Here is a 22,449-nt window from a genome sequence, read left to right as displayed (position 1 = left end):
TTCAAAATTCTTTTCAATGTGAAATGGTTGGATGGGCAGAAGAAGGGCTCTAATAAAGGGGGATCCGGCTAGGGAGGGGAGAGGGCAATGGACTCCAAGAGAAAGTGGAAAGAAGGGAAAAAAGAGAGGGGGAAAAGCCAAAAAGAAAAGACACAATAGTGATAGAGGAACAAGAAGAGCGAGGTATGTGAGGATTGAAGGTATTAATGAAGAGATGGAGAGAGAAGAAAAAGAGAAGAAAAGAATATACTGGATACTTCTGGTCAGGCAAATTGGGGTATGATTCCTAGCCCAACGGGCACAGTGGGAGTCGGAGGGGATTGAATGCAATTGTTAGAGATAGGAAGATTGCTGCTAGGAATTGAAGAGATACCCAAGCCGACAGCCTAGCAGTCGTACTGAGGATTTCTCGGATGGTACAATATTGTAATAGAGGGTGTGTGGACTGTGGAAACGGGCCTAACTACAGTCAAAATGCACGCACACGCGCACCACGTTAGCATGGCCCCCCCCTTCCTCATCCCCCCACACAAGCCCGAATCATAGGGTAATCTTCAGAACGAATGAGTGGGGAACGGAGAGTGGCCAGAAGTAGGCGAGGAAATATATCCCCATAAGAATTCCAGTGGATTGCTAGAAGCCACAGGCATAGAGCAGATGAGGTCCAGGCGAGCGCAGAAACCAGAAAAAGCGATATTCAGAAGGCGATACTCGTGCTAGTGGCAGCATCTCAGAAGTGAAAAGAAAACGGCGGCAAAACATACGCTAAGAAGTGGATGGTGGAGAGAACTTAGTGGCTTTTGTATCACGCCAACAGGGGAAGAGGGCAGCCAGAAATGGGCTCGTCTTCTTGGCTCTCATCTCTGTTGCGACAAGGGATGAGGGAGAAAAATAACAACAATAATGATATAGCAGAAGGACCAGATCTGGATGACTGGTCCTTGAACTGGGTACATGGACAAGAGTGACGATATTTCTGCTGGGAAACGAAGGGATAAAGTCACCGGTATCATAGAATATGTAACTCTCCTCACCTTTTCTTACTTTTGTTATGTTTGATTCCTTTGCCCCCTCTTCACAGGGTAACAGGTCTGAATATTCGACAAAAAACGATTATGGTCCTATGGATCTCCACTGTATAGACAGAAAAGATATAAGAAGAAATGAGTAATAGGAGAAAGATTGCTGTCCTATCAATCAGGAACTCCTAATCTCCAATCAACAAATGAGTGGATCAGACAATTAAGTTCGGTTTTAGAACTGTGGGTGTGATTTGGCTTCTTTAGTAAACGTACACCCACTAAAACTGAGGCGGAGGCAAGAAGAGAAGGGGTGAGGGATAAATAAGGAATCCGGGAAGAGCACACTCCACACTCAGCATAGTTCGTAGAAGATCACTGTCAAAATGTGGATAAGACTTCCGGTGTGGAAAGAGATGGGGCACCTTGAGACGTGTTCGTCTGGGCTCATATATAGGGCTAGTAATATATCGGTAAGAGGGGGACTGTACAGTGGTGGCTAGACAGCCAACGGGAAAATAAATCCAGAAATGTGCAGAATATTCGCTGCCTTTTCCTCGTTATCTCCCGGGCTTTGCCCTCTATCTACCCTACCCTTTGGTGTTTGCGGCGGTGGCCGTGGCTTGTGAGGAAGTATCCACAGGTGAGGCTTCACCTCAACATGAGCCTTTTCAAACCCCACAGGAGATAATATGGCCTGATTCGTGAGCTAAAGTTTCCGAAAAGAGGCGAGATTAGTGAGATATTAAAGATAGTGAATCGCGGGATGTTTGATCAAATTGAAGTAGAAATCCAAGGACAATGCTTGAAATCTTTCACCTGAGTGGAGAGATCCGTGACGGATCCAGTATTATTGAAGTATAAATCACATATAACGAGTAATATGATTGAAAGAGAGCCATCTGTCCAAAACAGCCACACAAGATCCGAACAATGGTTTATTACTGTACTGTGTAAAAAGGCAAAGAAAAATGTGAAAAAAAAGCGTAAAAAGACAAGAATAGAAAGAAAAATACTGGCGGAAAGGTATGGCTTAGTCAATCATGAAAAGAACCCACTAGCGCGGAAAGGCATGAAATGTAATAATCGACTCGATGGCTGGAATCTTCCATTGATGATTGGGTGCCGCTGGCATATCCCCTGACCCAGTCGGAACGATGGATCCATGGTCGCTTCAACAGCTTGAAAAACATCGAGACCAATTTTAAGGGTAGTTATTGATTGAGGGTTTGGGCCTAGTGGGCGTGATTTCATCGAGCACAAACATACACCGGTGGCAAATGCTCTGGAAACAGAGCTAATATCCATGGGCTGTTGATCACATTCGGGTTGATAGGTATGGCAATGGATATATGTGGCTGTAATCATGACTCTGAGAGGTATAAAAGGTAAAAAATGGTAGCAGAAGTATATTGATCTACACACATAAGCCAACAGGAGTCATGCAACGGCGTGACTGCATCCAACATTATGGTTAGTTAAGAATATAGGAGTTCCGTCCTTCCGATGACTGGCTGGCACCAATAAGTGGCGAGGATCGGCGTATTGAAGGACTCGATCGCCAGCGGACAACATGGTCAATGCATGAGCCGTGGCTTCATACCTATTTTCTAGAGTATCCGTCAATCACATAGACGTAATGTAATCATGTTTGCCATCGTGATTGCAGGGATATGTCACATTTTGATGGTATCTGTAAAGTGTGACGGACGGCATGGAGAAATGGACTGATCTGCGGAGTACTGCCCATCTTAGTCTCGATTCTGGTCATGAGTACAGGAGCAAGTCACCAGCGTCACGACCCTCCCGATGATTGTGGGAATTCTAAAAGGTGAACAAGAGGGTCAACAGCGCATAACACCAAGGTGAGGTGGGGGGATAAGATAACGAGAAAAAAAATATATCAAATAATTCATATGAACAACGAAATCAAAATTAAAAATCCACACCTGGAAAAAGACGAATTGGTTGATCATAGCCTAACACAGCCATCAGAATCATAACGGCAGGAGGGTGCATTCCCACTAGGGCCCGATCTCCATGCTGCCCAGTGAAAACAATGGAAGATTCTGATGGACTTCGAGACATACTTGGCTGGGTAGTGGGTCCACTGTCGGATGGAGACGTGGCGCTGGGGGCGCAACACCAACAGCACCACTTGTATCATTTTGGTCTTCCCCCTCTCGCCTCGTGCCCTCTGAGAGGAAGAGGATCATCTATGATCTACCTGCAAGCCCATTCTTTTCACATTCATGATCCAGCAGACGAGACTGAGTATGACCAGGAATAAACTCGATGGAGTGAGCCTTACACCCTCTCTTCAGGTGGCGTTGGAAAAACGAACTGGGAAATGAGTAACTAGTTTGAGGAGTGTTAACAACTCCCCATCAATAGCGAGATCTACCTCCACCTGGCTATTTACTTATCGGGTAATACACCTAGCGTCCGGTCGGGTCTCGGCCAGCATAGGTTCTACTAAGTTTAACATCAAATTTAGTACTATTGGGCTGTGCCGCCCTTCATGACCCAAACAAAAGTGATTAAGGAAAAAGAGGGCATTATAAAATAAATTGATTTATAAAGGGGTGACATAAAATACTATGTGCTCCCTACACTAAAGAGAAGAGGAAAAAATAAAAAATCCCAACCAATCCTTCCTACTACGTAGAACTACAACAGAGGTCCACCTGACGGGATGAGATCCCAGCCAATCAATGATCTACTCAATGAACTTCATCTCATCCTCTGTGTAAAAAGGGACCGTCCCATAGGAATCCTCTGCAAAAATACCCAGCTCACCACTATTTAAAAATGTTTTCCCTGACTCCGGTGAGGAAATTCATGAACTGGCCCCTAAGTTCGGTCGGCAGACACCCGTGCAAGATATAGATATACTTTGTACAAAACAAACACGACTACAAAAAATCATACCGGGGAACTTTACATATATACCCAGCTATGCTACACCGAATACAGGGCGACATCTTATGGCATACTACGCTTAGGCTGTCAAATTCCACAGTCTTACAATCTCTACCCATAGATGATTATCGTAGTACCTAGTAACTTAGGTATCTTCAGTGCCAAGCTAAAGTATATTTTGATGGTTTAGACGCGCCGGAAATCAGATAACAATGGGTGTGATTGGCGGGAAATCCATGAGCCCAGGCCTCGGATGCGGCCCAGGAAATAATACTTAGTACACAGTAGTAAGGATAGTACGCCGAGGCAGTGCTGGTAGCCAGGCACCAACTTGAAGTTATATTAGGTCAACACTACCTAGTTATGAATGGATCTAATCTTTGTATAGGCTATCTGATAGTCAAGCCTGCCCTGTAGGCAAACCGGGCACTGTGTCTGTCACCATTGATTCATCAATTCCTCTAGCACAATCAGAATTAAGATACCTGGTTATTGTAGATCTCTGGGATTAAAATCCACCCAGGTTGCAGGGAAACTTCATCCGTTAGTATACAGTTAAATACAGGCTAGAACAGTATCACACACCCTCCTGTCAGTGGGGCGAACTACTTCATAGTAGGTATACTGTAGATGACTGATGTTTGCCACCCAGAGAGAAATTGAGTGGGCCATACCACACCATCTATTGCCAAGAACAGTAAAAGCTTTGATTGTTGAGTGAAGAGATAGATGGTGTGTGGTGAGACATACGTCAGAGACTGGTTCATATAAGTAATTTATGTGTGGCTGGTTAGAAGAAAGAAACCCCAAGGTGCGCCTATGACGTCATAGCTTACAATTTAACGCGCTTTCACACTGTTGGGTCCATCACACCCATCTCCATGTAGATCTCGACTCGTAATCTTTGGATTTGCCCAACATCCCTACCTCGCTTTTTTCTTTTTCTTATTATTATGGATAAATCGATGGGGGAGGGTGGCGGGTGCCCACAATAAAGTACTGTGCATCGTTGTCTATTAGAGCTAGACCATACGAATCCATTTGTAAAACAATATCGTCGTGGCATTCCGCAACGCCACATGTCACCTTGGGCTTTGGGTTCTCTTAGAGGCTATTGAACCCGTTCCTTTCTCCATCAGTGAATGTACATATGCCCTGAATCAATGAGCCCGCAATTTCTCGAAGATCAGAAGTGTGGCAAATCGACAGTCGTTGGCCTAAAAATCTGTGAGAGGGGTGTTGGTCTATCCAGTACATGAAAGTATTCTACTGATGTGAGAAGTAATTGCATTGGTTAGTACTTCCATATAAATACTTACAGGAGTCACATGAAGACTGCAATTTTTCATTCACTGAACAAAAGTTCTATTTATACATTGTTCCTAGTGACCTATGCCTTTCTCTTGCAGTTTCTCTCTTCATTGACTAATCAGGACAACACATGGTACTTCACTATATATGCATGTGATAACTAAAGATAACGAGGAACATATAGGCAAAAAAGGGAGAGGGCAAAATGCAAGTATGCTCTATCAAGTATAAACTATACACTGATCATATATAATCTTTGCTACTAAAAGTATCTTGTCAGCAGTCATCATTAACATTATGACCAAGCTCTAATCCTATTATTTTAGTGGGACACTCTTCCTCGGAGTCGAATGGTATAAAATATGTGCAAGTCAACTCCTTGACGTAAAGGGAATGCAAAGGACAAGTCACTCCATGATAAACGGAACACAATATAAAAGACGAGGGAAGAAAAAAGACACGGAGTCAACTGTAAGATGAAAGGAAATATTAACAATAAAATGGAGGAACCAGAGAGACAGCATGTAAATGAATGCACATAAAACGAAACATGTGGGAGCCGATTGAATTGGCCTCTAAACAGATACATAAATCGTTCAAAACCCGAGTCCTCACATCATGTCATGTCCACTTGAGCTTCATTAAGTATAATTATAATTAAGTGGCAATTCACTGTGAAAGTGAAATAGAGCAGATGAAGAGAAAATGTGTAATAAAAATGAAGCTTTATCGATCGATGCCTAAAGAGGCTACCTTCCCAGCGAATCTGGCACCAGCACTTCCTCTTTTATGTAGCTTTTCACGTTCCTTGCTATCTAAAGAGCTTGGCCCGTGAGAAGATAAAACGGAATTATCACTACCTGTTCCTCGAATACTGGGTAGAGTGCCCAGGCTATCAGTGGTAGGCTTACCAGATGCAGATACAGCTAATGTGCCAAATGCAGGCGCTCTAGCGGTTCGTTGGCTCATGTATAGTTGAGCGGCAGGCGAAAGAGGAATAGGCGGGGCCTGAAGTGGAATCTCCGCTCCATTTTGGACAAGTAGCTCAGCAATGGGGAACGGGATTGGCTTTACGGAGTTGCCCGTACTAGGCCTAGATGAAGAGGAACCCGGCGATGCTGGATCAGCTGCTGCAAGAGCAAGAAAAACTGCATGGGTATTACGAGAGCGATCAGTGACATTCACATTAGCGCGAAGTGCGATGCCGTAGAGGACACCCTGGATGTCGTTTTTCTTGATCGCAGCAAGAAGTGTTTCGTCTGGCGTTGGAAAATGAGACAACTGGGAGGGTAGTCTCTGAACATAGGCTCTTTCACTGTACTTCGCCGTAATGAACTTTAGACGCTGTTCCCGGGTTGAATTCTCTATTGGCTTTTGGGATTGATCCAGCGTGGCCTCCCAGACCATGTTGCTGACGCGGTTGCCAATTTGCAACAGTATTTCAACGATATCATTCGAGAAGGAATTCACATCAAGAGTGAGGGATCGGACCTTTGAAATGTGCGTTCCAAGGGACCTGTGAATTCCACTACACTCGATGCATAGAACAATCCCTAAGTTAATAGAGACCCACTCGACCTTGGATGCCGACCCGCAGTCCGCACACCAGTTATTGCCCTGATCAGCATCACGAACTGTCTGAAGCAGCCTTGAAGGATTATCCTCAAAACTATTACCATCGCCACGTACGTAGCTTGGCCGTGCACCTACAGTCGTGCGACGGGTTACGCTGTTGTTTGACGTATTAGATGCATTGGAGTGGGAATGTTGGCCTGAATACGAGGAACTTTTCCCGGTCAATACAGAGCCAATGTCACGACCGATGGACGAGTTATCGGTAGTGGGAGAGAGTGGCGGGGACATGCCACGACCCTCAACAGCACTTTGTAAGGCGTTGTTGATAGCCCGGATCCAGTTGCCCATATCCTCCTCGGACGTTGCTTGATAAATGCGCTTATACTGAGGAGTAATGACCTCGAAGCAGAATCTTCGTTCTGCATTTCGAGCCTCTCGCACAGACGCCTTTAGTAGATCGATAGGATCCATGTGTAGGTCAAGCTTCTGTTTCCAGTTGCTATATTCCGATAGTTTCCCTTGGTCCAGCACAATCCAGAACCTATCGGTAGAGCGTTAGTCAGGCGATAAAAGCGAAGTGATTGAGGGAAGTGAATCATTAGCTTACTTGTGCCAGGCTTGTTTATTGATACCCTTCGGGTCGATGTGGGAACCTGGTCGGGATAGTGCCCAGAGGAGCCCCTCCTTTCTTTGCTGACCTATAGCAGTTATTAGCCCCAGTAAGCAAATACCATTTTGTGGGAGTCTAGAAGTCTCTGCGACTTCTCCATGTAAGCATACCACTTAAGCTCGTAGAGGCAGGTGCTATGGTTGGACCGGCTGAAGGAATGATACCGGATGCATTGGCTTGAGTCGACGTTGACGTATTGCTAATCACGCTTCGTAGCTGAGATCCCGTGCTATCTGCACGCCCAAGTTCGTTCTCTGATCTCTGGGCCCCACTGCCACTTCCCGATAGCGTTGATGGCACGTTCGAGTTGACCAGCGCATCAGGCTCAAGATACATGTTACTACTCTTTTCTAAGGCTCTTCGCTTCTCCTCCCTCTCTGTTCGTTGGAATTGAAACTCCTTATCCGCTTGACTGACCTCATGTATAAGCGCGTCTAGCTGAGGGATCATATCATCAACCTTCTGGGCGGCTAGGAGAAAGCGTTTTGCTTGCGTATCAGCGTATTTTGTGAGATGCGATAGGACCTCCTGCTCTTTACGTCCACCGTGGAGATCCTGCATGAATGACGAATAGTCGAACCGTTTAAGCTCAAAGTTCCGCCTTTTGGCTTGATACTTAGAGTCACTCTCCGCCCGCTTCTTCTCCTTCAGAGAGTCTTGACGTTGGCCGAGATAACGACTAACATAGGCATAATAGTCCCTACTTTCATCCTCGAATTCCTTCTTTTTGGCTTCAGCTTGTTTTATGTCATTATTGTAAAGTTTAATCAACGGGTCGATAACAAGCTTCTGGAGCTGTCGAGTATTAGACTTCTCGTAGTCTAAGATCTGTCGTGCAATTTTTTCAAAGTAATGATCCAGTGCCGGTTGTATCGCATTGCCGTCCGGTGTTGAGGCGTCGTTGAGTGCGGATAGGAAGGCCTCTACGGCGTCATTGCAGGTAGTCTGAGCCTGCTGGGCCGCCTCAGCTTTTTTGAGGACTTTCTTTATCTTGGCTCGCATATTGCCTGTTTTTTGTTCCAGAGCCTTCATTGTAGCTCGGAATAAAGGACCGTCTTCGACAATGCTCTTATCCTCACCAGGTCGCGAATGGGGAAGGTCAACCTTAACAGGAGGTGGAGGGGGTGCCGAGAGTGGTGGTGGGACGAAAACGGAATCCGCATCTGGCGGAGTGCTGGGTGTAATCTGAGGATTAGATGCTGCATCTGCATCGCTAGAATGAGAAAGTACAGAGTGCGATGAGGGTATACGGTGCCGCGGTGGAACGCTGAGTTCTAACCTTGGTGATAAGATTTGAGGGCTCGGCAAGGCGCGCATAGTATTCTGTACCCAAAAAGAGAAATGAGCAAGTGTATTCAGCCGGTTGGCCCTTTGGTCATATTCCAAGAAACTGCAGCTGTTTCTCCAGCCGCCCCCTTTGTCCTCTACCGGTTTGGGCGGCTTCCATCTCCACGACCATTCGAATTGCACAGATGGACTGCTGTTCGTGGAGTAATCTCCTACAAACTGCACATTTGAATTATTCTGTAAATTGGGGTTGGCATGAAACTCCCTTGTGATTAGGTTATCTAGCTCCTTTGAATTTGGCGCATGCGCGAAAGTTAGCCCTGTAAGCACGGTGTCCGCAACCTCTGGGAGAGTAGTCGCGACACCATTGACAGTAGAATTCGCGACATTGCCGGTTTGTGTCTGTCTCAATATGAAAGTGAAATGGAAGTTCAACTCGTCTTCGTTGGAAAGCCGTAAAAGGAAAGTAGGCGCTGGGGAAGAAGGGGAAAAATCAGGGTCCTGTACAATACAGAGAAGGAGTGAGCAAAGGTTCTAGAATCACGTTATTTAGGTACATATTCAATCTATACCTGGATGTATTCAATCGGAGTGTCATCGCCGATATTACGCTTGGCGATGTATCTGCTTGCAGGGAATGAATTCGGGGTGAGATTCAACAAGACTCGCCTCCTGGAGTTCAGTATAGTCACAGATGCGATCGCAACTGCGTGAACCCATGCTGTTAGCGATTGCGGCTACTACGCAAGGACAAAGCGCGGGTAGGATTGAAGATAAACACCAACAGAGCTTTGCGGGGCATGTATATAGGAGCCGCATGAGTTGAAGACATACATTTGTTTTGGTCCTTGAAGAATAGACTTCCCGAGTCATCCAGCCGGCTTCCAACATTTCCCATGGTGGTATAATTCAAGGGGTCAAGTCACCGCTCGAGAGTGTATCCGGAGAGGGTACCGGGACAACTGGAGGTAACCATCGACGGTCTGCGCGCCCAAAATTCGATGAAATGGTGCACTGCTAACGATGTGGCTGCAAACGTAACCAAGCAAATGAGCCGTCATCCAGTCTGGAATCTGGTGGTCAGATGCTTGGAGCGGTTCGTACTTCGTAAGTTGCGGCAGAAAGAAGTTGACTGGTACTGAGGACAGGTAATGAGATGCGGTCGGAGAGAACGAAAGAGGGGGGCTAAGGGAAGGAAAGAAATAGATGTGGTGGGACAGCTGGTATGTATAACAAGGCTTGTTAGGGACTAAGCGAGAGGGAAAGATAGGAAGTTAATAGCAGCATGGGTTTGAAGGGGAATAAGTGGGAGGTTATGATTATGATTGATGGATGAGAGTTCGGGACTTGGGGCTCAGATTGTGGTGCCTGAGGATTGATTAGTCGCTGCATTGCTTGTCCCGCGCGCTAGGAATGATTTAAATCTTATTAAATAGGGATCCATGTTGCCCCTCGATGGGCCCCTAAGACGTACGCTGACTCCTTTCCGCCGATATTATCCTCACTTTTCCTATAGCACGAAACAATAAGGTTAAAGTAGCTTCCAGAGATTTAATTGTTACTCTCACCTACTACTTTCAAGTCTCTGGTTCCGGTTCTCACCTAACCATGATATTTTCGAGGTATGTGAAATGCAATGCAAGTATTTAATTAATAAATCTACACATTTGGTATGTGCATATAACTGACCTTTAGTATATAACAAAAAGTTGCTTTCTATCTCTCTCTCAAGTTCCCCTTGATTTTTCTATAGCCCCTTCACAACGTGATCTAAATATATCCAAGTCTCTCTCCTTTGCATGCTCACCCTCTAGGTTCACAACATTCCATGCGGCCACCTAGAACAAGGTGATCTGGGAACTGAGTTACCAGTGACATTGGGACTGGTCATATGGTATCATACTATAACTGGAAAGGACTTCTGTAGGTACAACTTATAGTAGTATGCCACGATTCCATTGGTGTGGGCTCCAGAGGTCAGGTTGTAAACAATTTTCGCCAATACAAAAGCAGAGCCTGAGGCTCTGCTCTTCTTTTCAATAGAATTCGTGCGCCTATAGAATAACGAGGATGTAATGTTGAGCCCAACGCATCTTTATTTCTATAACTACGTTGTCTCATCTGTATTTCCGTTTAGCTCTCAATCGGCACTTGGTTTTACTCAGCTGCAGTGGCCTAGACTATGGCAAAGGGAGCAAAACATAAGAAGTATGATAATGATATTAACATTGATATACATTAAAAGTTATCAGCGGCTCAAGGAAAAATGAGTCTTAAAAATATAGTTACATCCTTTCAATAGGCATTAAGGCGGCAAAGATTGTTTCCTGTATCTCTTTCTTGAGTGCCATTTTTGGTATACCGTATACGCACCCTTTGTTGGCGTTGTATGTCGGAAAGAGCATATGTATCTTCACTTAAGGGGGAAGTAAAGAAAGGAAACGACGGTCGCCAGGAATGGTATACTAAATTAGGAAAAGAATCGGAGTTCATCAAGGTATCGAATGGGCAATGGAGTCAAGATATAGGAGGAGTCACGTCCTTCCAAGCCCAGTATTAGGAGACAAGGAAAAGTTTGGTTCACAGCTTGGTAGAGCTATTGTCCGGTGGTCTATCAGGAGCAGTACCTTCTTCTGTGATTTTTGAGGGTCGATTCCCTGGAGTAGAAGTCGGCTTCATCTCCTCGCCGTATGCGGAAACACCTGTATTTTTGTGCCCCGCCTGTGCCCACTTCATGACCTGTCCTTTCACATCACGCATGTCATGCACTTTCTGGGCAAACTCGCCTCGCTTCTTCGATACGACACCACTGCGTTCATCAAGTTCTTCCTCGTCTGAGCTCGATATAGAAAGTGATGACGCGCTGCTTTGTTGGAGGAAGGTCATCTGACCACCTTCCTTGTTCTTGAATTCTCTCTGCTCATCCTTCAAGTCTCCCATTCTTTCAGCATCTTCTGTACAGTCCAATGTGGTAATATGGAGACCGACAAAGCTTTCTGAGATGAATTTCTTCAAGAGAGAAAGCTTCTGACCATTCGGGCGATAGGTACCGCTATCATTATCAATGAAAAGCTCATAGTCTGCAGGGTCAGTTGATATCTCTTGATCCTGTAGAGGTTCTTCCACGGGGATTTCGGTATCCGAGGGCTGAGACATTTGAGAGATGTGCCGTCGGTGATGTTTTCGTCGACGGAGAAAAAACTCTCCAGAGTAAGCGATGTATATTGAAACATTGCTGTGCATCGTATGTTTGCTTAGTAAATCAATTCCAAATTCTTTTCCCGTTTCAGTAAAGCGAAACTGCCCATCGAGAGTGAGAACATATGTGAATATTCTCCCACCCTGAGCATAGTGGGTAAATTCAAGAAACTTTTGGGTAAGTTCAGTGCACGGCGACTCAGATTGGCCATGGAGGGTTGATCTGTCAAAATTATAAATTCGCTGATGTTGGTGATGTAGAGCTCGGTTGAGGATACGACCTCGAAGACTCTGCGACGTAAACATTCCCGCTACGAACGGTTTGAACTCGACGTAGCGATGGTAAAGCTCTGCCGGCACAGGACCCTTGAGCTGTATTTGAATGGCTTGAAAACTGCACCAATGTTCTGTAATGAGCCATTGTTCTTTAGTTCGCTAGGGGAAGAGGGGAACGTACTTGTAACGAGTGATTGTCTTTTTACCATTCTGACTTTGGACTTCGTCTTTGGTGCCGGCCAATCGTCCAATAAGAGGAGAAAAATGCTTAAACCAGTAATTTGGTCCTACAGTATAGACCTGGCCCCCTTCCTCACTCGGGGTCTTTCCTAAACACTTTACACTGATGACGAGATGTGACCCGACGTCCAGACGCCCAGAAGCGAGAGCGGCAATGTTTCCGAATAAGTAGACCCGCTTGCTGCCCGTGCGCTTCTTGACCTTGAATGACTGCTCCTTGATACCATTCCAGTGGCCCGAAATAGAGTCCACTTCCACATATGCATTCCCTAGCTTGTCATCGTGATCTGCCGCATCCTCATCATATACAGTGCATTTGAGCTGGAACCCTGATGCGGGAACATTCGCAACGATCCATTCACTCTCCCACACGGGATCTCGATTTTTGCGTACTGTTGGTGTTCGGAACGTCAAATTGTTATCCTGCTTATGTCGTTTGGGAATATCGACATTTAGCTGGGCTACCGTGTATGGATCAGAGGAGAAGCTTCCGAAATCAGCACAGGGAAGGTTGATGCCTCGATGAAAGGTGAATTTAAGGGTGTAGCCTGGTGGTGCATGGGGAAACGGAGTGCTATCGAATCCACCGGCGGGTTTTTGTTCCGTAGAGCCACCGGTTAATGTGCCCTTCATAGCCGCCGCTTGGTTCTGAAATTGCTTCGTGTTGTCAGCAAACCTGGGTGCGTATTCATCGGTCGAATGTCGTGGCCGCGCTTGCGGTGGTGTGTCTTGCATTTTCGGGATTTTCCCTTAACCCCTTACTTTTTAAAGCCAGGCGGATAGGATAGTCGTGGTTTCGATTAGGTATTGTTGCTGCCTACCCGACAAGGGTTCGGAGGAATCTGCGGGAAATGCGGGACTGCGTCACTGCACAGATACAAAGATTTGAAAGCCAGTATTCAGCTTAGCAAGCGCATTAAAAGAAGAGGGCCCACGCGGGCGCACTATTGTCCATTGACATCTAGATAATCAATATCGTCAAGGGAATCATATGACTTATCATTGCTTCACACAGTCTCCCCCATTCCCACGGCTCTTCGGTTCAGGGCCCAAGAATCGCTAAGCTTTTTTTTTTGCCGATCTCATTTTCGGGGGGGCCGCCAAGGATGGGTTAAGGAGCCAGAATCTGCTTCTGGATTTGAAATTGCTCACTCGAGGAAGGAGAATATAAGGAGATAGATGCAAGTGTAACTACCATCATCTACTCCATTCCAGGAATGTTTGTCTCCTTGATTGAGTATGGGGTTTCAACCAAAACTCCAGAGTAAAGGAGCCGTGACATCATCGATAGGGCTGAAGGATCAGGCATTATCTGCATACCGATCTAGCATATGAGGTGTCATAATCGGGTCTTCTGTCAGGATACTTCCAATGTGATGGATTCATGCCCTATTGCCTCTCCTACCTTAAGTAAAGATAAAATAAAATAAAATAAAACAGAAAAAAAAAAGAAAAGAAAACTGGAAGAAAAGAGGGGGGAAGAAATAGCCATAGAATGTGAGAGTAACGGGCCACAATGATCTACTTGCAAATATTCTAAACGGCCTAGAAAGTTCAAAGCTTCTCAAGGTGATATGTTGAGCTCTTGGAGCACTCTGTTGGAAGTTTTTTGACCGGCCCATGTTCGACTTGTTCCATGAAGCACACAAATAGATCGGCATTGCCACGTATGATTAAGAGCCCCGAAATAAGAATTGCATATCCTCTGGAGTGAGCTTCTCCAAGGCCTCACCTTGATCTTTGTTAATGGTTCCATTGATCAAGTTGGCTTTCTTTTCCTGTAGTAAAACAATCCGAGATTCAACTGAATCCTCAATGCATAGCCGCGTAATAACACAAGGGCGACGTTGACCAATCCGGTGGCATCGGTCCGCACTTTGCCACTCAGCAGCTGGGTTCCACCATCTAACAGATATTGTAAGTGAGACATACAAAAACGCGTCAAATGGCTGCTCTAGGGGAAACCTACGGGTCAACAATGAAAACTCTTGATGCTTCGGTAAGGTTCAAAGCCACGCCCCCTGCTTTGAGTGACACAAGAAATACCTCGACATCTACATTGTTCATGAAAAATTCAATTGACTTCTGCCGTTGTGCAGGTGTCATAGTTCCGTCAAGCATGACGGTGTTAAACCCAGCCCGTCGTAGGCGCCATTCAACAAGCTGTAGCATTGAAGTGAACTGGGAGAAGACGATGGATTTGTGCGTTTGCTTCTTGCTTCTCAGTTTGTAAAGCTCATAGACGAGCATCTCAATCTTCGTTGACGATGTCCAATTTTCCATTCGAATTCGATTTATTATGGAATTTTTCTTGATATGCTCCTCTTCCTGCTCTATATCTGGCTGCTCGAAATCAACTGAGAGTGGAATATGACACCTAGGGCAATCGACAACTGAGCCCGCATCAAACGATTGCACATAGTCCTTGGCACATCGGCGACAGAATTCATGGCGGCAGCGAGACCGAATTGCCTCCTCCGCCGGTTCATCGCAAATGCTGCAGACAAGGATGTTCTGGCCACTCTCGGCGTGCTTTTTCAACATCAGGTCTGGGTGGTTTGCAACTTGCCGCATCTGCATAATAAGTCCAAAAATGTTGGCATAGTTATTCAGCATTACACCACGGCTCACGTATGTATCAAACTGCCGCGTTGAGTTAGTCATGACGCTTCTGGAAAAGTCGCGTTCAATCTCCCCAAAGAATTCGTTGTGTAGGACAACACTGTAACGTGTCAGCGCATGGATTCCGTATGAATGTGCCGGAGTATACTCACCGCTTCGGTGGAAGCTCCATCGAGGCTGTGTGATCTCGCTTAATGCGTCTAAGCATTATTCTGTCAGTAATTAAACGTAGCTTAGACAGTGCTTCCTTTCGAGCTTCCGGATTATTTCTCTCGGTGACTATACCCAGTTAGAGCGGAATTGCAAGTTGCTGTGAAACACTTACTAGGGTTTAAGATCTCCTGATTGAAGATTGAGACATGACTAAATCCACTGCAATGACCGTTAGTGTTAACAAGAACGTACAGATGAAACTCGTATGATTATTATACCTGTGTTTACAATGGGTACAGCGTTTCCCCGCATCTTGCGACCAATGGAGTTCCTGGCACTTGCACTGTTTGCAAAAATAGCAAGCAAAGGGGCGAATTTCTAAGAAGCGCAGGAGAGAAAAGAACTCCCCGATTCGGTTTTGAACAGGGGTACCAGAAAGGCACCATTTGTATGTGGCTTTGAGTGCGAAACACGCACGAGCGACACTTGTAGTTCGTTGCTGGCAATGTCAGTCCGTTGCAGTAATCTCGATAAAGGAATTGAGCTTACCTTGATACTATGGGCTTCATCTAGAATAAGACGATGATAGTGTATGGAGTGGATAATACCTGTTATATGTTGGTGAGCCCAGAGGTTGCATCAAGGATGTCGATACTTACTATCTTCCTTCACAATCCCATCGCTGCGATTCCATCCTTTCCATTCTTTTCGGTGTATTGACTCAAGGCCAGAATCTAGCCCGGACGTTAGGGATGAGACAAAATTGTGGTTATGGGCTAAAACACACAGGAAATCATAATCACGTCATATGTTAGAAGATCTTTCTCTGAGAGCGACTTGACTTTGGGATTCGAGTTGTGATATACGAGAACCTTCAATTGGCCGTTCGTGTACTCCTAGAGAAAGGTGAGACTACTTCTTACACTCACATATATTAAGACAAGACAAACCTTGATCTCGGATTGCCACTGCATCAGAGCAACGGGGGGGACGACGACGAGGGATGGCTGCCCGACAGGATAATCAGACATGAGAAGGGAAACCGCCTGGATCGTCTTTCCCATGCCCATCTCATCCCCTAGTAAACCGCCCTTATACTGGGACCCCTCTTGCCGCATCATCCAATTCAGACCTTCCAGCTGGAATGACTTGAGATTTCTCGATATGCCAGGGGGTTGTTCTGCTGCGACTGGGATAATAGGAGGACTGTTTCGTAGTTCATCCCACATTTTCATGATATATGGATGTTGCATCTCGAGCTTTTTCCGCTCTCTCAATGCCTAGAAGTGGCGTTTAGAGCGCATTCTATGATATCATATATATATATATAACTCACACGATGGGACACCCCTAGCCGGCTAGCTACCGGTCCAGTGGGCAAGGAAGCTATCGAAGCCCGTGCCCGCGTTCGAATGCCAGCTCTTGAACTAGCCGAAAAGCTGATCCTCTGACTGACAGGATCAACATCCACATTTGACATAGAATCACTTTCGGAGAGATATTCTTGTTCATCCCAGGACTCATCCTCCATGTTGGTGCTACTTTCGCTATCTGATACCACACTCCGAACAGAGTTCCTCATTTTGCGTGCAGGACACCGCTTTCTGATTTCTACTCCTGGGTTATTCCCTTCGTTGTAACTTAATCCCGTCAAAACATCATCGTTGTCAGTAGAGTCTTCTACTGCAAAACTAACGCCATTTCGAGCCTTGCGTCGTTTTTGAACAGACCCTTGATTTTCTTGAAGCTGAAGAGCCTGAGCAAAGGCTGCATCTGAGCTTTCAGTAGTAGGGTCATCTGTAGTTATAGTCGTAAAATCTCTTTTGGAGCCCTTTCTCGTGTTGAGGGACATTGTACTCGAACGCAGTTCCCGAGCGCGAGCGGATGCACTAACTCTTTTTCTTGCTTTGGCCATGTCCAACTCGGCGGGAGTAACTGCCACGCTACTTGCTGGGGTACTGTACGCATTCATATCATCCCCAGATATATCCTCAATCAAGTCAGAGGATGAAGTAGACCTAGTAGGCGACTGTTTTTTCAAGGGGATAGCGACTTCGACGGCTGCTAACCTGCTGCCGTGAAGCGGTCTGAGAGTACTCGGATTATGCAACCCACGTTCTTTATCCGTAGAGATGTCGCTTTTCCTGGCATCGGAGACAGAGGAACGTGCTAGCCTTGAAGAGGTGCGTCGGGGCGGTGCAGAGGTATCTGGAAGAGTTTTTGATCAGATTAGCGATTGATTCCACTCTTAGTTCGTTTCTTTGTCTTTTGTCTTCCTTCATGTTTAAAGATTGATGATAGTGGGAATATATGAGAGTCCTTAGAATCAGTGCACTCACCTGCGGTTGAGGCCGCCTGAGGTCCGACCTTAGTAGTTGTTCTCTTCCCCATATTGACCTCTGGATAAATCCCCTTTATCCTATCTGTAAATTGAGAGGATAAAGAAATGGAAATAATAAAGCAAGCTTGAACTTGATATGACGAGTGCTATCGTTTCTGAGGAAAAAGGCTGCAAGTGGCAAATCTGGTTGTTGCATATGGTACCTAAGCCTAGGCTCCAGCTGCGGGTATCGGCAAGGGGAACAGGAATATGGATGGATAAATGTGTATGGGCAGAAAAAATTTTCTTCACCACTGAGTCATAGTGTTGGTCTTCTCTACTGAAAGTATAAATAGTACATATCTATTTCATGTGTTGTGGACGGTGCCTTTGCAAGTCATCCTTCCTGAACACGATAAGCGACTTCGCGTAAGGTGGAACGCGAAATCACCACGGGTCCTGTGACTTCATATTACCTCTTTTGGCCCTTTCCGGACCCCCTTGAAACCCTTATCTTCAACACCATCTCTTTTGAGAGCTTTCCCGCAAAATGTAGGTGAAAATTTCCTCAATGATGACGAATGTATTCACTAATTAGTCAAAGGGCCAACAGAAGACAAACTAGAAATCAAATAAGAGGCCCGTATGTAATATCCTACAGAATGCGCCACATTTGTGTTGCAAAACTGATAGGCGATGATAGACACTCTGCCCTTACTGACTTCTTGGCTGTGAGTGGCTGCTACGCTACCAGTTATCATTCTTTCTTTGGTGTTATCGCTGACCAAAGGTTTTGGTTTAGTCTAACAATATATCCGCTGCTCAAATTCGTGAAGATTACCGAAGGCGTTTAGATGAAACTGAACATCAAGCTGCCAGCGAAGAGCCGTCAGGCCCCGCAGAGAGCGACGAAGCTGAAGAGAGTGTCGATGAATTCTCGGAGCAGAAAAAGAAGCGTAGGCGAAAGGAAGCCGCTAGTTTAGCAAAAATCAAACAGAGCAAAGAATTCGCACGTCACAAAGCTCGGCGAATAGGGGAACCAGATGATGACGATAATCTCATCGCAAGAGAGATCATGTACCAAAGATCTCGACCCATGCCAGGTCAATTGGAGAATTGTGAAATCTGCAGTAAACGCTTCACGGTAACTTCATATAGCAAAACAGGCCCCAATGGGGGGCTCCTTTGTGCGAAGTGCTCCAGGAGTCTAGAAGATGATGGAAAGAAACCTAAGGCTAAGAGAGGTGGACCAAGAACTGGACGCCGTCAGAATCAGAGCAATTTACTTGATGGTATAGCCCAACAAGGTGCTTTGAGCTTGGCCGAAATGTGTACAAAGGTATGCGTACACACAATCTCTATTTTTATAAAACCGTTGCAAACTACAGCCATTATCCGAATGCTGACGTCTCTTATCTAGAAAATTGCTGATAATATCAATGATATCGAAGAATTTGGTGATCTGCCTTCTCCACTACTTCATCGCCTAAGCCAGATTCTATCCAAGAGACGTGCCTTGACATCGAGGACCCTCAATCTGTTTCTGCGACCTGATTTGGACTCAATTAACATTTACGATTCTGCAAGTATGTATATTTATAGATCTACCTTTGGCCGTTACCTGATCACATCCTAGAACTCGAGACGGACGATTTCCAGAAGATATTTGCCTTCATGCCTACGCTTACGAATGTCAACCTTCGCTTTGCTGGTCAAATGAAAAATACAGTTGTCGAATATTTACTGGGGCGTGATCTGAGGTTGAAATATCTGCAGTTGGATGCTGCTAACCTAGTTTCAGACTCATATTGGCGACGCCTGTTCGAAAAACTGGGTCCCCAGTTAGAGGCCCTAAAGCTGTCCAACCTTGATTTTTCCCTTGACGATGAGACCGTTGAAGTAATGTGTAGAAACTGCACAGAACTTCGTCGTCTGAAATTGAAGCAATGCTGGAAGGTTGGCCATATCTCCTTGCAAGCTCTCTCATCCTTGACATCATTAGAGCATTTGTCTCTAGATCTCGTTCGAGAGACACCAAACGACAGCCTTATAGAAGTAGTCTCTACGGTCGGCTCAAGGTTACGTACACTATCTCTAGAAGGCTTTCCCAATGTGGACAATTGCCTCCTGGGGACCATCCATGATAAATGCCGATCCCTTGCAAAACTTCGTTTGTCAGGCAATGTTGTGTGCACCGACGAAGGTTTCGCGAAACTGTTCACTGAGTGGCCAAACCCTCCTCTGGAACATATTGATTTCTCCTCTACACGAGACGTGGATAACTCAAATCCGGACGGCCCTAGGGATGCAATTGGCCTTGCCTCTGACGGCCTCGTTGCCCTCATGAATCACTCAGGCTCAGCGATACGGAAACTGAATATATCGTCCTGCCGCCACGTATCGCGTGCTGCCTTCGAGAAAATATTCTCAGATAGCAAAGTTTATCCCAACTTGAAGGAATTGGATGTCTCCTTCCATACCGTCATGGACGATTACCTCATAGGCCGAATATTACAATGCTGCCCAGTAATCAAGAAGCTGGTCGCTTTCGCATGCTTTAATGTGAGAGATGTCCGGATCCCTGTCGGCGTTGCGTTGATTGGAGGACTTAAAGCACAAGACACGATTGTTGTCGAAGGCAAGTCCTAACTTATGAGTGAGGCTTGGCATGGAAATCATATCTTTAAAGGGTCGCAAAGTTGTGGTGGAACGACCAGGAGATAATTTCTGTCCTATTTGATTACAATACATGCTTATCCGGCCGGGTGTTGGTGAGCCCGTTCGCAAGAACTAGGAACAGGTTTAGCCTTACTCGTTCTGCTTTCTTTGGTTGATTTCGTTCCCAGTGTCTATATTATTTAACTTTTCGTATGCTTGCTTCATGCCTACAATGGGACTAGTTGACAATGATTCTTTCATAGTACGAATTCAATGCCAGAGTAGGTTGTAGGCTTTCAAACATTTTGCTCTGTACTGTTTAGATGTGCCCCACACAAACACAGTACATTCCTGGAGTGCCACGGCCCAAAACAATATTTGAAGAGAGCAACATAGTTGCTACGTGCACGATATGATATAGCATAATACCTAGCGGTCAGTAGGTGTTGCTATGGCAGAGCTATCTGCCACGAATGACAGCGACCCGCGTTGTCCTAACTTTAATACATATTTGCTAGCCTGCATCCATAGCATGGCGTAAGGGACTCGTCAAATGGCGGGGTCTACTACTGTATCTGCCGTTAAATAGCTCTTTGAGATAGATCATGCTATGGGTACTATTAGGTAGGTAGTCATCTTGTCTTAAAGTAGCATAGCAAGTGGAGCCTTGGGCTGCAACAATGATAGGTGATTCTGGTCAGCCACTTTAAAACACCAGGGAAAGGAAAATCCTTCTCCACAGTATGAAACCATGCAATTGTTGGTTACGGATTGATACTTCTTCTGTCCGTTAAGAATACGATCGTTGTGGAATGGAAACAGAATATTCTTAAATAGTATAATCAATGGTCGCCTCGTAGATACTGTGTTACGATAACTACGGAGCGTTGGGTGGGAGATCTCAATTGAGGGTGAACAAGTACTACTGTACATGGGTCAGTCAATGTACAGTAAAAGTTATTTCGTATGGTGGAGTGGACCATGGAAAGTTTATTATTATCTTCAATGTTTCGTACCCATAATACCCTGTTCTTATTTTCCCCTTCTTATCCTTCTCTTTGCCCCTAGGATTCTCTACTCTAGTCACCTAAATAACCAAATGGAATATAAGTTGTTACAAACAAGACTTAGTCTTCAAAACCTCGGGTAGAGTGTGAACATTCTTGTACTTCATACCAGCGAAGAATTTAGCTCCATGCTTAGATACCAAAGTGGCTCTCCAAATTGGGTGTGAATGTTTTAGGGAAAGGGGGAATCCGACGAAGACAGGGGGGAAATAATAATAATAATACAAGAATAAAAGAACATAGAGAGCTACGGAGTAAATACTAGTTAGTTATAGGCTGCTAGCTTATTAAACGGAGATAAGGGCAAGTTCTGCTTGCCCCAGGTATCTCAAGTTTTGCCACATCGACCATCAGAGCGGCTCAGCTTGCCCCTGAAAAGACCGCTAGACTCCTAGTCTCTCACTTTTACGCTTCCAAATTAACTTTCTTATCTTCTCTTCCTGCTCAACATCAACAGCCTATGTCAGATACAGCCAAATTAGAAGCTCTCAACAGTTTTAAAGATGGAGCTGTATTTTATAGGGATGGATTGTCTTTTGTTCTGTTCCGTACTTTGTTTAATATCTTACACTCGAGTTCCTTAGCAAGGAATTTGTGATGCCCGCTCAAGGAAAATCATTACAAGGCAGCAGAAAAACAACAGCAACCATCCCCCTTAAGAGATAACTAAGTGAAAAAGGGCCAAGATCCTTCCAGCACAAGACTGAGTGACAATCTAGAGAGGCCTTGAATCCATGAAGCCTAGTTGGACGTTAGCATAACCTTAAATAGCTGGACACACACAAAGATCGGTTATTCAGATAGTACTATATATCGAGGGAAAGACGACCATAATTAAATAAACGATCGTACGGAGTACGTTTTGTATCGATAGACGGGTAGTAGTAATATGGAAGCACTATGAAGCGCTAGTCTCGGGCCACCATGTCCACATGGAAGTTTTATTGACCAAGGGAAAGTCTCGGTTTGAGTGGCTTTAACATGCAAAGCGGTACTGGCTCTGATTCGCTAAATAATTCCTTGTTCTCCTGAGGCCGGTCCGGGCTCCTACGCCCGACCTGAATGGAGGGCTAACCGTGGAAAAGACGAGACAAGTGAGTACACAGTATGTATTCCGTCAGGTACTGGATT

The 22,449-nt window shown here is 45.3% G+C and overlaps 5 protein-coding genes across 5 annotated transcripts; 2 read left to right on the top strand and 3 right to left on the bottom strand.

The window, feature by feature from the left end:
- Nucleotides 1-5,500: 5,500 nt before the first annotated feature.
- Nucleotides 5,501-9,854, bottom strand: BDV38DRAFT_194172 (putative ARF GTPase activator (Csx2)). The gene is made up of 5 exons (XM_032052318.1): nucleotides 9,619-9,854; nucleotides 9,357-9,490; nucleotides 7,608-9,285; nucleotides 7,435-7,525; nucleotides 5,501-7,368 (listed from the first exon to the last, which is right to left on the bottom strand). Exons 1-5 carry the CDS (start codon nucleotides 9,680-9,682, stop codon nucleotides 5,979-5,981), a joined length of 3,357 nt encoding a protein of 1,118 aa, XP_031909201.1. The 5' UTR covers nucleotides 9,683-9,854; the 3' UTR covers nucleotides 5,501-5,978.
- A 1,510-nt stretch (nucleotides 9,855-11,364) lies between these two features.
- Nucleotides 11,365-13,131, bottom strand: BDV38DRAFT_274583 (C2 domain protein; the record flags this gene model as incomplete). The annotated part of the gene is made up of 2 exons (XM_032057870.1): nucleotides 11,365-12,376; nucleotides 12,440-13,131. The coding sequence occupies 2 exons, from the start codon at nucleotides 13,129-13,131 to the stop codon at nucleotides 11,365-11,367; spliced, it is 1,704 nt and encodes a 567-aa protein (XP_031909200.1).
- Nucleotides 13,132-14,171: 1,040 nt separating this feature from the next.
- On the bottom strand, nucleotides 14,172-17,664 carry BDV38DRAFT_287113 (DNA repair protein RAD16; the record flags this gene model as incomplete). Its single annotated transcript, XM_032060800.1, has 11 exons — nucleotides 14,172-14,403; nucleotides 14,468-15,220; nucleotides 15,273-15,399; nucleotides 15,446-15,492; nucleotides 15,552-15,772; nucleotides 15,823-15,881; nucleotides 15,933-16,007; nucleotides 16,061-16,169; nucleotides 16,224-16,553; nucleotides 16,610-17,481; nucleotides 17,613-17,664. 11 exons carry the CDS (start codon nucleotides 17,662-17,664, stop codon nucleotides 14,172-14,174), a joined length of 2,877 nt encoding a protein of 958 aa, XP_031909199.1.
- A 281-nt stretch (nucleotides 17,665-17,945) lies between these two features.
- Nucleotides 17,946-20,978, top strand: rad7 (DNA repair protein Rad7, protein). The gene is made up of 6 exons (XM_032055817.1): nucleotides 17,946-18,145; nucleotides 18,198-18,236; nucleotides 18,297-18,324; nucleotides 18,396-18,932; nucleotides 19,014-19,179; nucleotides 19,230-20,978. Coding segments are annotated over exons 1-6 (1,785 nt in total). The 5' UTR covers nucleotides 17,946-18,143; the 3' UTR covers nucleotides 20,243-20,978.
- Nucleotides 20,979-20,980: 2 nt separating this feature from the next.
- Nucleotides 20,981-21,513, top strand: BDV38DRAFT_259316 (uncharacterized protein). Its single transcript, XM_032055816.1, has one exon. The coding sequence runs from the start codon at nucleotides 21,183-21,185 to the stop codon at nucleotides 21,399-21,401; it is 219 nt and encodes a 72-aa protein (XP_031909197.1). The 5' UTR covers nucleotides 20,981-21,182; the 3' UTR covers nucleotides 21,402-21,513.
- The last annotated feature ends 936 nt before the right edge of the window (nucleotides 21,514-22,449 follow it).

This window comes from Aspergillus pseudotamarii (assembly GCF_009193445.1).
Source record: "Aspergillus pseudotamarii strain CBS 117625 unplaced genomic scaffold BDV38scaffold_71, whole genome shotgun sequence".
Lineage (NCBI taxonomy): Eukaryota > Fungi > Ascomycota > Eurotiomycetes > Eurotiales > Aspergillaceae > Aspergillus > Aspergillus pseudotamarii.
This window is presented reverse-complemented; position numbering and strand designations above follow the sequence as displayed.